General features: G+C 39.7%; 1 protein-coding gene across 6 annotated transcripts in view; it reads left to right on the top strand.

The window, feature by feature from the left end:
• The window catches only part of epha8 (eph receptor A8), a 116,289-nt gene extending 108,994 nt beyond the window's left edge, over positions 1-7,295 (top strand). For 5 of the 6 annotated variants that reach the window (XM_027279710.1, XM_027279709.1, XM_027279708.1 and 2 more), the window contains 4 exons: positions 302-451; positions 532-722; positions 1,634-1,792; positions 3,620-7,295. In XM_027279710.1, coding sequence (XP_027135511.1) covers positions 302-451; positions 532-722; positions 1,634-1,792; positions 3,620-3,734 — 615 coding nt within the window. In that variant the 3' untranslated portion in view covers positions 3,735-7,295. The remainder of the gene's footprint in view (positions 1-301; positions 452-531; positions 723-1,633; positions 1,793-3,619) is intronic. The other variant, XM_027279711.1, reaches the window with a different exon arrangement.
• The last annotated feature ends 6,732 nt before the right edge of the window (positions 7,296-14,027 follow it).

Genomic DNA, 14,027 nt, shown 5'->3' with positions numbered 1-14,027 from the left:
TTAGCAAATGTTACTCAAAAAGGAGAAAATAATGCATTTATTGGGGACAATTTTCAGCTGCATATTAATACACATTTGGTGCTTCAGTTAGCATTTCTGGCAGGATGATGATGTATGTGTAAGACTGCTTCTTGATTTTGGCCTTTTCATGGGTTTTATTGACAATAATGTCGAACATAACAGTCAAACTAAGCCTTATAACTGGATTCAATACTTTAACCTCAAGATGTCTTCTAAAGTTTCGGAGAAACTCTCAGAAAGTTTGACACACTCTGGTAAAACTACTTCCTGTTCTTGACAGGGAGGGAAAATTCCAATCCGCTGGACAGCCCCAGAGGCCATCGCCTACAGGAAGTTTTCCTCCTCCAGTGATGTGTGGAGCTACGGAGTAGTCATGTGGGAGGTGATGTCCTATGGAGAGCGACCATACTGGAACCTCACCAACAGAGATGTAAGTACTATTTGTTGATCTTCAGTGTAATTTCATAGCAGACACTGTAGTCTTATCCATGTTTTACTGTACATGTGCAGGTGATCAAATCTGTGGAAGAGGGCTACAGGCTGCCTGCTCCTATGGGCTGCCCTGGTGCTCTACACACCCTCATGCTGGACTGCTGGCAGAAGGATCGCAACGAGAGGCCACGCTTCTGCCAGATAGTCACCGTTCTTGACAAGCTAATCCGCAACCCAGAGAACCTGAAATCTATGGACACACTCTGCAGGTGAGTGGGCCACTGAATAGATCCATATTTACAGCTGAGCAACAGGGGTGCCTTGTGTCACATGCCAAGAAGTCTTTTTGATTTAATTTGCCATGACAACTCGCCAACATTTAATCAAATATTGGTTCATGTGATTAGCGGATTAAGCTGCAAATCAAAGCAAGACACTGTCTGTGAGGGGCTGAGAAGATGATCTCCTGTACAATATATGGTGACAGACTGTTAGGCTACTAAATAACTGTCCTGCTATGTGAGGCAGAGTAAATCCAGTCACATCCAGCTGCTATCAATGCTACTATAAACATGAGCGCAGTGGGATAAAGTTAGGTCTAAAGTTTCCCTCAAAGTTCTCTGGCAGATGAAGCGAGCGGTCGTGTTCGTTTTCCGATAAGCTCATCCCTGATAGACGTGTTGTGTGTTAAGTAAAAGCCTAGCTGTGATATTGACATTGATCTGCGGTGAATCTGGTGAGCAGTTTGAGAGGACACCCGGGCTGAAGTCGGCATCGTGTAAATTGCTCTGTTCAGATCCCTGGTCCTATGGAGGCACTGGTGCGTGGCACTGTGCGTCTGTGTGCAAGGTGAGAGAGGTAGTCAGTAGACGATGAGGGATAGGAGAAGGCGGAGTGTTAAGGATTTCTCCCTGTATTAATCTACCCAAAACAGCCATCCTGCAACCACAGCAGTCACCTCTTCTCTATCATTTTAACTGCTATTGATTTTCTGCCTCAGCCACTAGCACATTTCAAAGCCCCCCCCACCTTTTCACCCTCTCCGGTCACTCTACTTCTTGCTCACTTCTTGACTCTTTTCTCGTTTTCAGACTCCCTCCAACTAATCTTTTTGTCTTCCCATTCATCTTCCTCTCCCTCTATCTATCTATGACCATCTGTCTCTCTCCTTCGGCCGCAGTTTAAGCAGTCCTCAGCTGATGGACAGAGCTATCCCAGACTTCAGTAGCTGTAACTCAGTAAACGAGTGGCTGGACACCATAAAGATGAGCCGCTACAAGGACCATTTTGCAGCAGGGGGGTACCACACTCTGGGACATGTCATAGGCATGAACCAAGGGTAAGTACTGACCCTGTTGGAGACTGATCAGTCAGAGGGGATGTTGCGCTGTTAGCTCTTGGCAGTTAGCTCTAGGCTCCATAAGCTTAAAGAGTCTGTACGGTGAGGACTTGTAGCTCTGCACTTGGATCAATAAGAAACGGCTTCAAGTAAAAATAGATAGGGATAAAAATCAGCTCTGCCATTGTTCTGCACTGATCTTTTACCACCTCCACATCTAATGAGCTTTTTCCACTGAGCTCAGTCACAAACCAAATAAACCCTCCTACAGTACTTTTATATTTGAGCCAGCGGTCAGGATCTTTGCTTGTGTCTATTTCAATCCACCTTTAAGTCCATCTTTGACAACTAACATCACAAACTGCATGACCACATATAGTATGAAAGTGAGTTATTTTGATGCACTTGCAGCCAATTGTGAGTTGTAATTTAAAGCAAAACATTTGGAATAAGGGCGGTGGAGAAATGTAATGTCCTTTGAACTACTGGTAAGCTTTGTTGGTGGCTTAGTCATGCAAAAACGATGTCCCCTGTTCGGTTCTGGCTAGAATCCTTTGTTGCATGTCATTTTATTTATTACTTCCTCTCTCCCATCTATATTTACAGTTAGTGTAACAACTGTAACAACAACTGTTTTGTGGCCACATGGAGGGAGCAGAAATAAATTGTAAACACAATTTTGACATATCGTCACCTTGTAAATTGATATTGCTAATGTATTAGTGTTATAAAAATTAGGATTATACTGGGGTACAGATGTCTTAACTCATACAGATAGTGCGTGTCTGTCCTGTTCTTTGTATGTCTCGCATACCTCCCTTAGTTGGCCTCTGATTTACTGAGGCTGGTAGGGTGGGACAATTATAAATTAGTGGTATAGGGCAGGAAGGACGGGCTAGGGGAGTACCATGTGGATGTAAAATATAGTGCTCATTACTGAGTAGTAAACCAACTAAAGGAATGTTATGACGTTATCTGTATCAGTGGGGAGGTGTCAGAGACAGCCCATTTTTGATTCTGTTGATAGTGCTCCTCAGGGAGCCTTTTCTCTGTAACCCTCTTGGGTGTTGCACTGTTAAACGCTCCTTCTTGTACAAGAATATTAAATTCAACTTAAACTTTGATACTTTGAATCCAGTCCTCCTTATTTAAGGGTTCTTCTTAAAAATTCTCATAACAACTAGCAAACTTTGTCTATGTACACATCTGAAATTGTTATCCATTTGGATTAATGTTTCTGGTGATCTGACCAATGTAAGTCAAATATCCTCTCTCTTCTAGCTCTGTTTTTGGGCTACACCAATCCCTGAGGGGAATATCTGTCTCTTTAGCTGCTAAATGCTCCACTATGTTCACCAGCTGGTCTCTCACTGTGTCTGTCTGCTCTTCAGTGCTGAGCAGGTCGTGTACAGTCAGTTTTTAGAGGTTTTTCTCTGTAAACAGCTGCCTGGTGCGGTCGAAAACAATGCAGTGGGAGTGTTGAGAGTGAAGAAAAACTGCAAAGTTGTGGCCAGACAGCTTAAAATTGAGCTGAAACCCAAAGTAATGCAGAAAAGAACTGCAGATTCAGGAGATAACTTTCTGTAAATACCCTTATTGTGTAATAATGCTATAGTGTACTGATGGAATTAATGCTGTGGAAATGTATAATATCCTGGATTTATCCAGGAAACTGAAAGATGTGTTGAGTTTGCATGATTTTTATTATCTCCATTATCTGATCATTTACAGTATGATTTGACAACACTCCCCAAAAAGTATTAAACAGCATTAAGGTCATCATGGATCACTAAAACTCTTCATCTTTTGTGTGTGTATGTCACGCAGGGACATCCAGAGGCTCGGAGTAACGCTGATGGGCCACCAGAAGAAGATCATGACCAGCGTCCAGCTGATGAGGGCACAGGTCCTCAACAAGAGTGTGCCGTCAGTGCACGTATAACTCCGACACTGAGGTTTCTTCCTGCTGAAATCCAGAAACCCAGGCTTCTACAAGGTCTAAAAGGGACTCCGTGGAATTAAAGTTGATCTGATAAATGGAAGAAGAAAATATGTGGGAACTTTACAAGACTTTTTCCTCAAGATATCGAAGAACAAAATGTGAAAGGTTTTAACTGTGGAGCAAGTAAACATGACTTCTTTGGGACAAGTCCGACCTTTCTTTTTTTTTTTTTCCTATCCGATTGCATTTTCTGGGTTTAAATGTCTTGTTTATAAATGAAAAGACTGCCTTAATTACCACAAATTATTTTAATTTTATTGTCTACAAAGAGAAGATAATTTATTAATCATGAATTTATCAGAAAATATGATTTACTGAACCGGGCAATAGCAAGAGTAAATGGAGTGATGTAGAGGGAGGTGGTGGTGGTGGTGGTGTTGGGGATAGGGGCATGGTGCGTAGCTTGTTTTCAGATGTTCTGAGGACACTCGCTGCCTCTCCTGCAGCAATAGCATGAGGAGCATGAGGCCCAGAACGCGGCCTGAGTCAGACAAAAGTGGAGAAAAAAGTGAGATAGGGCTCACCTGAGTTGCCAGATCGTCTCCAAAGCGGAGAAGACCTATTTCACCCGAGGCTATTAATACTAACAACAGGCACATTTCTCCGCCGTCCAACCTTGATGAATGAACCCAGGAGAGCCCAAGAGCCCTCTGCCCAGTTTGAAGCTGCGAGGCGCACAACTACTGTACTTGGAAGATGTGTATAATTCAGTTACAGTGCACTTTATTCTACAATCTCTCTGTGGTGGAGAGGCGTTGCAGTTGTGTCATAAATCTCCTCTCAGCCACAACTGGAGCCACAATGTTATTAAAGAGTTAGCTGTTTGGAAATTTTACATAAACAATGTCTAACTACAGTATGAAACCCCAGCAGAGGAAAGAGGCGCTCACTCATGAGATTTTGTCACTGTGACAGTAAACTAAAGAAAATCTATGTAAAATGAATGCCTACAGTATGTGTTTAAATATGCATACTAAATAATACTGGCAATTTCAAACATTGTGATTTACATCTGATGCAGTTTCAGTATATTTGGGGATTTCTTGCTATACCTCGTATTTCAAATTGATTCCAAATGCAAATTGCATTTCAATACAGGTCTAAATGTAGAGTATATATTTTAAATGTGCTCAAGTATTGCAAACCTATTTCAGTTTTGGGTGTGGAAGTTTTCTTTTGGTCTTAAACTAATCTTAACTAGGTTGACTTACTATCACTTAAGGCCAAATTCCACCAGGCACGGATGCAATGCATTTCGTGTGCACTGCGGCCAACGGAGCTAATCGTGGCCGTTCTAGTCAATGTTTCAAACACCACCAGAAGCGCAGTACAGTATGCAGCTGTTCTATTTTTGACGGACACCGTAGCCTGCGTCAATCTGCACAGAGCAGCTCGAGCTCACAGAGTCAGACACAGAAACGGCATAGAGAATTTATATGATTATAATTAGAGTCAATTTTCAAAATAAAATACCCTGTGCAACTTTCCAATCTTTAAAAAATAGCCAAAAGGGAAACAGTTTAACTACGTAGGATATTTACATGTTAGGAAGCACATGAAGCAGAAAAAAAATGACAATGAACAAAGTCTGGCATGCAAAACGCTTCTGTTGGGGTTTGAAGTTGCATGGAAAATGGACCAAAACAGCGCCACAGCCACGAGGTGACCGGGACGTGCTCGGTGGGATTTTGGCTTTAGTATAGTGTAATGTCTATTATCTATACGATTAATTGTCATCATGTGACTAAAGTTCCGTACTTACAGTACCATTATGACAGCTGAGCAAACTTGAAGAGCCTGGTAAGAATGTGGTTGAAAGCTCCAGGAAAAACTAGTGAGTGGACCCCAAGTTAAGATTATTTTATCAAACTCTTTCAGTTCTGTTTACTATATTTGAAATTGCTAAAAAAAAAAAAAAAAATCTATTTTGACTGTATTCTTTGTTTACTTTCAGACACAGAAATACATTTCTTTGTAGATTAACGGTATGTTTGAAATGCCTTCGGATCCCACACATCAAAATGTATTTGAAATGTTTGAAGGACAAAACTGACATTATTTGTTTTGTTTTTTGCTTTGTTTGTTAGCAAAGTAGCTGGCAGCAAACTTGTCAAAGCAAAGCAGCTAGTATTAATGTTAACTGACAACTAGATGCTAACTTTAGGTTTTACTACATGATCTAGTTCATAAGCTAGGTGTACAAGAGGATAATGCTATATAGCGAGGCAGAATCAGATTCGTTAGCTAACTGCTGCTAAAATATATAAATATAAAATCAGTCAGAAGAAGTTATCAGTAAAAGAAGCACAAAATATCTTTGTTTCAACACTAAAAACTTGTTTACAATGATTGTCAAAGGCCTACCACGTGGCTGCCAGTGTATCATTAAGCACCCCATGTTGGCTTAATATAACAATGATCCATAATTTCTCATTTAAAAAAAGTTTGAATTAGAGCTATAATTACAATTAGCATTTGAATTAATTTTGCCCATGACTGCCAAACATTTAAAAATGTTGTATGACTTTTTTATATTTCCTTAAATTTTCCCTTAACTATTAATCCTTAAAAGTCTTTAAATATTAACCCAATATAAATATACTGTACATCTTTTAGCTTTCAACCAAAATTAGACGTATATTAGAGTGGATAGTCCACGATGCCCAAGCGGGTTTTTTCAACATAATCAGAGTAATATCTTGCTGGGAGGGTGTGTTACACCTGAAAGCCCTCTTATTCTCCCCGGCATCTCTGAACAAAATGTTACAGAAGCTTGTTTAATTCAGGGGATGTTTTGGGATCAACGTCAGCACTTATACAGTTTAGTGCAACAATCCCCAGAGTGCCCCGGAGTACATACCTGAACACATCTTCTGTGTGAATGCTGGGAATATAATACACATGAGCTACACAGACTGTAAAATAAAGTGTTACTTCTGATTAAATATGATTACACTGTTTGCCTCAGTGTTGATGAAAAGGTGAAGAACATGTAAGTAGAATGTTTATATCGAAACGCTCTCAAAAATCTATAATCAGTCCTAATTTTTGCCCCCCTCTGTGCCATCAAGAGAATGTCTTTTTCTTGTGCACCTCGGTAGGTTTTCCTCTAGATGATTGATGTCAGTTTTTATTAGAGAAGAACCTCATGATAATTCTTGGATATGTATCATAGTGACATTTCACTACAGATCTCCTTTTTTTTCTTTAGGATGCTTTTAAAGACACTGGACTTGAACTGAAAACCCATATTTTATAAAGTTAGGATATGTTTTTGCTAGATGAATTGATTTATAATGTATACAGCAAGTTCAGTCACTGGAAGGAAGAAAAAAAAAAGAACAACCGGGTTTATTCACATTTCATTATTTATTCATTCTCATTTGTTTTCCAAATAATTCAACTCTAAGAGGTTTTATTACAGTTGATGAATCATCCTTGTTGCTAATGATAAATGTGCAAACTGTCCATAAATACACAATAAAGGAACGTTTGTCTGTGTGTGACTGCAACTGTGATTTTCCAACCGTTTCTCTGACAGTAGAGAGCTGATGTCTCGATGCACTTTAGTTCCACTTGTTTCTTGTTCTTAATGTATGCACAGTCTTAACCTCATGGGAGATGTAGTTGTCGAATGCAAACTAAAAACTTGTTTTATGTTGGATTACAGCTGCACAAATTCATATTTTTTTAATAACAATGGAACAACTGCATGTAATGTGAAGTGTTTCTTATAGTGACAAACACGAAGAGAATTTTATTCAACTCTGATGTTCCCTCAGCCAGAAAAAAAACATAAAACTGTCTACTGAAACGGGAGACCTACAAAGTTAGCAACTAGCAGGGACAGAACGTTGCACCTGTAGCAGCAAACAGTACTCAGATAATCATATCATATAACATACATGTCTTCTGGATAAGTCATCTGTAATGGCACCCACCTGTCGATCAAAGCAGCCATGCTGTTAATTCTGCATAACTTTAGGCCTCAATATAATTTGAACAGGTGAGTTCTATAAAAATTCACCCTCATTACAGTTGTCATGAACGGGGAAATTAGCTATAGAGACAAACTGCTTTTTATATCAGGCTGTACACATGTTTATTTCTGCTGTGAAGTTGGACATTTTAACATGGGGACTGACTCCTTCTGTAGCCAGCCTCAAGTGGCCATTTGAGCAACTGCAGTTTTTGGCACTTCTGCATTGGCTTCACTTGACAGCCACAGAGGTTGCCGCTTTGTGTAAACGAGTGGCAGGGCTCCATATATTCAGAGGTGAGACTGTAATTCTGCCCAGAAGTCCATTGGGAATAAATAATGTCCATTTATGAAAAGAACAAGTTGAGTGTCTTAAACTGCATTCACCTGCTGATGCTCTCAGCCTCCCTGTGTCGGATTTTCTGTGGTTCAATCATGAGGGACACGAAAGACACCAGCATGTCGTCCTGAATCCAAAGCCCTCAGAGAGAGATTTACTTTAATCAGTCGCCTCACATGGTCCAAAGATCATAAAATAAATATTTTTTTCGTTTTCAGGGGATAGAGCTTGAGAAAAATCCATCCAGGACTCATCTCTGACAAAGAAAACCATCATTACTCTGAAGTATATTTAGATCCACCCTGAGGTGTTTGATTAGAAGTCGATGTGAACTTTGCAGCACCATAACGCTCACTCTGGTTGAAAACAATTGACTTTGACTTCCTTAATGCTCATTGCTGATTTTTTGAGTAAATTGCTTTTTTTTCTGTGGGAACGAGCCCTGACCCAGCTCTAAAACATCATTTCGGGCTGAGCCTGAACGGAGAATGGGCCTGATGAATCTGTGTCTGAGTAATTGTCCTTTCCTTCACCTTAGGAGGGCTGTTAGGAGATAATCCTCTCCTTGGTGAAACAAGACCTAACACAACATCATTAATCTCATTACTAAGGCCGTGTTGCTTTGTTGCCACCGAGTCCCACGCCCAATTATCAGCCGCAGCCTTGTCCCCATGACGACACAGAGTTCCGCCCATTGCTAACGACCAGCTACGCTGTCCCCTGATTGACTTCCCTGAGAGCGTTGATAGCACTTTGTATCTTCGATCAGGCACCCTCTGAGTCTCAGCTCACTCTGTGTCCTCGTGTCCCCCGGATGTCCCGCTGTACACTGCAAACCGAGGACAAAGCTGATCACGACAAGTGTGGTTTTGGTGTTTCTTATCGACTTGCAGCAGGTCCACATCATGGGGGAGCAGCAGACAATGCAGATGGATTGAAATACTCAAGCATTTATTGTCGAATTGGTTTCTATCATAAAATAGCAACAATACAAATTCATTAACAGCTTTAAAATCTGTGTAAATCTCTGCACAGTCATAATGAAGTCTTTGTGAGCAACCTTGGAACAATGCTTGTGTGTAGCTTGCAGTGTTGTAATTCCACCAGTATATTTCATCAAGTAAACAATCCGAGCAAGAGGCAGTCACCGGGGATTGCCTTGTCAGTTCACTCTGCCTGCCGCTATAGGTAGTTTTAGTTTTGTTCTTTATTATTTTTACACTGCTGCGAGGGGACTTTTCCCTAAACAAAACACAAAATATCTTTCAGCTCCACTATTTTAGAACACTTTATTTGACAGAATGGGAAAAAAGGTGTGCAAATTCATCACCAGCTGGGTTTTATTGGATTGACCTGCCACCGGTCTACACAAAATGTGATTTATATGCTATAAGAGGACGGGAACACTCTGTATTCAAAAGCAAACTGTTGAATAAGCCTAAAGCTCTCAGTTCAGTGTGAGGCCACCCTATTTTTATTTATTTTTCAAAGAAAAAAAGAAAAAAGGGCAATAACATGGAAGCATTGAATTTTGCCCAGTGCATTTTGTGCATCTTCCTCAAGGAAGTACATCACTTCTGGTAATGTGCCAGAACGAAATACTCCTTTCCCTCTCAGAGGTTAGGATTGGGTCAAATTACCAGTCCACGTGTTTACATGTATTCTGTCTAGTTTCTGCAGATTTCTTCAGTGTCATGTAGAAATGAGGTTGCCGCAGTCAGGGTAAGGGGAGAAGGTGCAGGAGCAGATTTCTTCATAATGTATGTCAGGTGTCTAATCGGGTTTTTTGTTGTTGGTGACAAAGACACCAAACAGGGAATGTATTAATGTGACAGCGGTGTGGTAGCAGAGATCATTATGCATGTTGTCAAAAATAATTCATGTTATGTCCGACCGAATCTGAAACTTTTTTTCATAAAGGAGTCCCTGTGAGTTCAGCATTAGACAGGCTGCTCGTTAAAAGCAAACACTGCTCTCATTGCAGCAGCTGTCCTCTCACTGTGCTGTCACTGTAAAAGCTCTAATCTACACATACACATAGGAAGTAACCTCTTGTATCAACATTTGCTCTTAAAATAAGTCATTTTTTTTTCAAAATAAGGTCAGAGGAAGGGCAGAAATCAGAATAAATAAATATGTTAATGGCAAAAAAAAAAAAAAAACTCCATTCAACAGGCAGAAACTTTGAGCAGAACCTAGCATATTGGTGGGCAGCATCTGCTGCAACTGGTTGTGTTAGTGGGGGGATCTCCATTCTGGCAGTTTAGGTTCAGGACTCACCTGAGTCAGCCCTAACTATAAGCTCCATGAAAAAGGAATATTTTAAGCCCACTCCAAGCACCCCAAACCTAAACTGGGAGCTGGTTCCACAGGAGAGGAGCTTGTAAAGGGAAATGTCTAACAATTAGGCTGAGATTTAGATCTTTGTTTCCAGTGACCATGTCGTTGAGTCAAAACTGGGTTAAATTTGGTTAAAAACTCTGCATTATCATTGTTTCAGCAGCATTTCAGTGACTACATTTCACTGTGGACCAGCTTCACGTTAAGATACAGTATTGACCAAACAGTAAAAAAACAAAGGTACATGTGAGCTTTGTTGTTCCCAGGAGAAATGTTTGGGTCTAGAATGCTCAGTATATGAAGTAAAATTAATATAGTCACTCCAAATGATAGACTTTTTTTAATTAAAACAACCTTGTTTTGAACTCCAGGACAGCATTTTCCCCCCTTTTAATAATAATTCAATGCATATGTCCTGCATATTGAAGTTATAAATCCACAAAAGATAATTTAATCCTTCAGTTTATTTGACGGAATAATAATGAATAATACATAATAATTTGAAAGAATAATTGCAAGCATATAATAAAGTAAACATGAAAATAGTGTATATACACATAGAGAATAAAAGGGGCTGCAAGATACAAATGAATGCATGAATAATGAGTACCATTTTTATATCATAAGCAATGAATAAACTGCACTTTAGGTGCATTAGGGTTACTGTTACATAAAATATATATATCTGATCAGTGGTCAGTATTATTATTATTTTTTTTTATTGCTATAATTTCCACCAAATAACAGAAGATAGACAGTAACGGTCACAGCAGACATCTAACAATACGGTTTCTGTCCACCATTTTGTGCAAACAGTATTATATTATGCATATATTCATGACTTAATGGTGCTGCTCTGTAAATAGGCCATATATAATTCATGAGGTACACACAGACTGACAAAATAAATATAAATAAATAGAAAAATTCAAAGGATACATAAACTTAAGACTCGACAGAGTGCTGAGTCTTTGGATTCAGTGTCACAGGGATGAAGCTGCGGTCAGGTCATTCTGTTATTTCAACAACACACAAAGAGAATCTGTTGCTCACGGACACAGCAGCTTTGCCTCGTACTGTAAAACTGGCTTTAGTACGCCGTCGTGTTCGGCTGAAAGCTCTAAGTGTCAGCACAAGTGTTTACCAAATAATGTATGTGTGCCGGCGAATGAATCCTAATCACTGTGTAAATGTTTGCCACATGGTAACAGATTTAAAGCTGCAGTCCAATTATTCATGTGTTTGTTCAGATTGAATTGCATTAAGTCATTATATTGACATAAAGATTTTAATCAGACTCAGCTGCTGGACAGTATTTCTCTCGCTGAATAAACACCACATGTTTGCCTGGCAGTCTCAGAAAAGTTCGCTTACCGGGTGCCTTCTTGGAGTGACTCATTAAGTCATTAAAGTGACGCCAACACATCATTGCACATGTCAGAGGTGTTCGACTGCTGTTAGATAGATATCACTTACCGGGGTAAGTAAGGACCAGTGAGGACCAGAGTGTAGGATTTATTGTGACCTGTGATGTCTGTAGATATAAAAGTCTAATTCTAAGCTAACAAAAACATAAAAGTTGTTATTTTCAGGTGATAAGTCAGTGAAGATCTCTCTTTGAAAAGACTTTAATCTGGGGCAACTGGAGTTGGTTGTAGACAGTTGTTCAGGTCATTTGAGCTCCAGATGGTCGTTAGAGTCTCATGAGGCCAAGTGTGGATTGCTGTTCAGTCTCCTGGGAAGGGATAAAAGGACAGCGTTGTAGGTGGGGATAAATGTTGTCTGAGCTATACATTTGTTAAGTGGCTGTTTGGTTTCACCAAAAGACATATAGGTCTATGCACTGCTCCTTGTGCACTCCAGTGTTTGGACAGCATACATCTATTTATCTTATCTTATCTTTATCTGTCTGGTTCATGTGCAGTGTTTGTTTTTGCTTTAACAGTGTTAACCTTAAGCTGAGCTTTGATGCACAGCAGTCAATGTAGATAATCAATAAAACAGAAGAAACTGAATCTCTAACATGGAGAATAAACTCTTGACAGTCCCAGAGAAGCTAGCCCAATTTCTAAATCAGTTTACAAAAAAAAGAGGAGCCTGCTGAGTTGTTTTGGTTGCACTCATGTCGTGAAGCGGTAACAGGGAGAGGATGTGAAGATCTGCATTCATCAAAAGAGCTTCAGTAAACTCGGAAAGGGCAGTTTCAGTGCTATGATGTTCACAAAATGAAAGCTGCACAGACACAAACATTAGCGGTGCACTAATTAAAAAATCTGTCTTAACAAAGGATCAAATGACGCTTGTAGTGATGAACCCACAGAGAATTATCACCGAACTGTTGAGCTTTATAGCAACTTTACTATCATGGTTCAGTCTCTCTAGGCTCTCATGGACGTAATCTTGAAACAGCAGGCAGCTAGTTTTGGCAAAAATGGTCTAATTAACTCACTGGAGTCTGACTGATATTAGAATTTTGGCATTGAGGCCGATATTCTTTCAATGTATAAATAAACACATTTTTTTGTAATGATCCCTCAAACATGGTTATCAAATCTGTAATAGAGGCAGGATATTTTACATAAAAAAAAATTAAGTATTGTCCAAAATGCAATCAGTGCAATGGCATGCTAAACCTAAGCCGATACTAATATATCTGCTATGGAACAATATCAGCCAATAAAATCAACTAATATATCTGTCAGGCTCTATAACTCATTGTAGGCTTCCTTTCAAGCACCAAACGGCAGACAGACAAGGTTAGAGACTGACTGGTGAATATATTTTCACTACTCGACTCACTTTTGATACCTCTACTTCATTTTCCAGGTACTTTGGATCTTGGAAGCTGTAGTCTTTGTCACTGACAAACTGTAACCTGTATTTGCAGCTCACTTAAAAACCTTGACTGAGATGGTACCAAGAAATGCAGCAGGTTAAAAGCTGTGTAAATATATTGGACTGACATAATCTGGTAGTCAGAAACATGACTCATGTCCATGTGATACAGCCGCCACAAATAAAGACAAAATCATATCAATCAATCAATCAATCATCAATATTGCTTAAGTAACTGATGGAACAAATTATACATTTCTTCAGAAGTGGCTTACTACTATTACTGCTAATTCATTTGTAATATTAGAAACAACCAGTGGACACAAAGTTATTGTTTTTTTAAAATATGATTCAACATTTCATGCAGACTTGATAAAGATATACTGGCTTGTTTGTCTTCATCGATGTACCTGGCAACCTTCTACCCACTCATCCATCCATCTGTGCATTTATCCAAGTCGCAGTGACAGCAGACTAATGAATGTAGTCCATACAACTCATCAGTCACAGCCTCCAGCTCTTCCTGAGGGATCCCGAGGCATTCCTAGGTCAGCTAGAGTTTACAGTCTGATCCCTCCAGCCTGTTCTGAGTCTCCTCCCAATCAGCCTGCATCCCTTCACAGGGACAGCTGGATGACATCTTGATCAGATGCCAAAACCAGAACAGTTGAAGCAGCAAACCTGAACTTACTTTGAAAAGACCTACCCAATTACTTTATAGTAATTATTTAGGGTTTGA

The sequence above is a fragment of the Larimichthys crocea genome, chromosome VI (assembly GCF_000972845.2).
Source record: "Larimichthys crocea isolate SSNF chromosome VI, L_crocea_2.0, whole genome shotgun sequence".
In the NCBI taxonomy this organism is placed as follows: domain Eukaryota; kingdom Metazoa; phylum Chordata; class Actinopteri; family Sciaenidae; genus Larimichthys; species Larimichthys crocea.
This window is presented reverse-complemented; position numbering and strand designations above follow the sequence as displayed.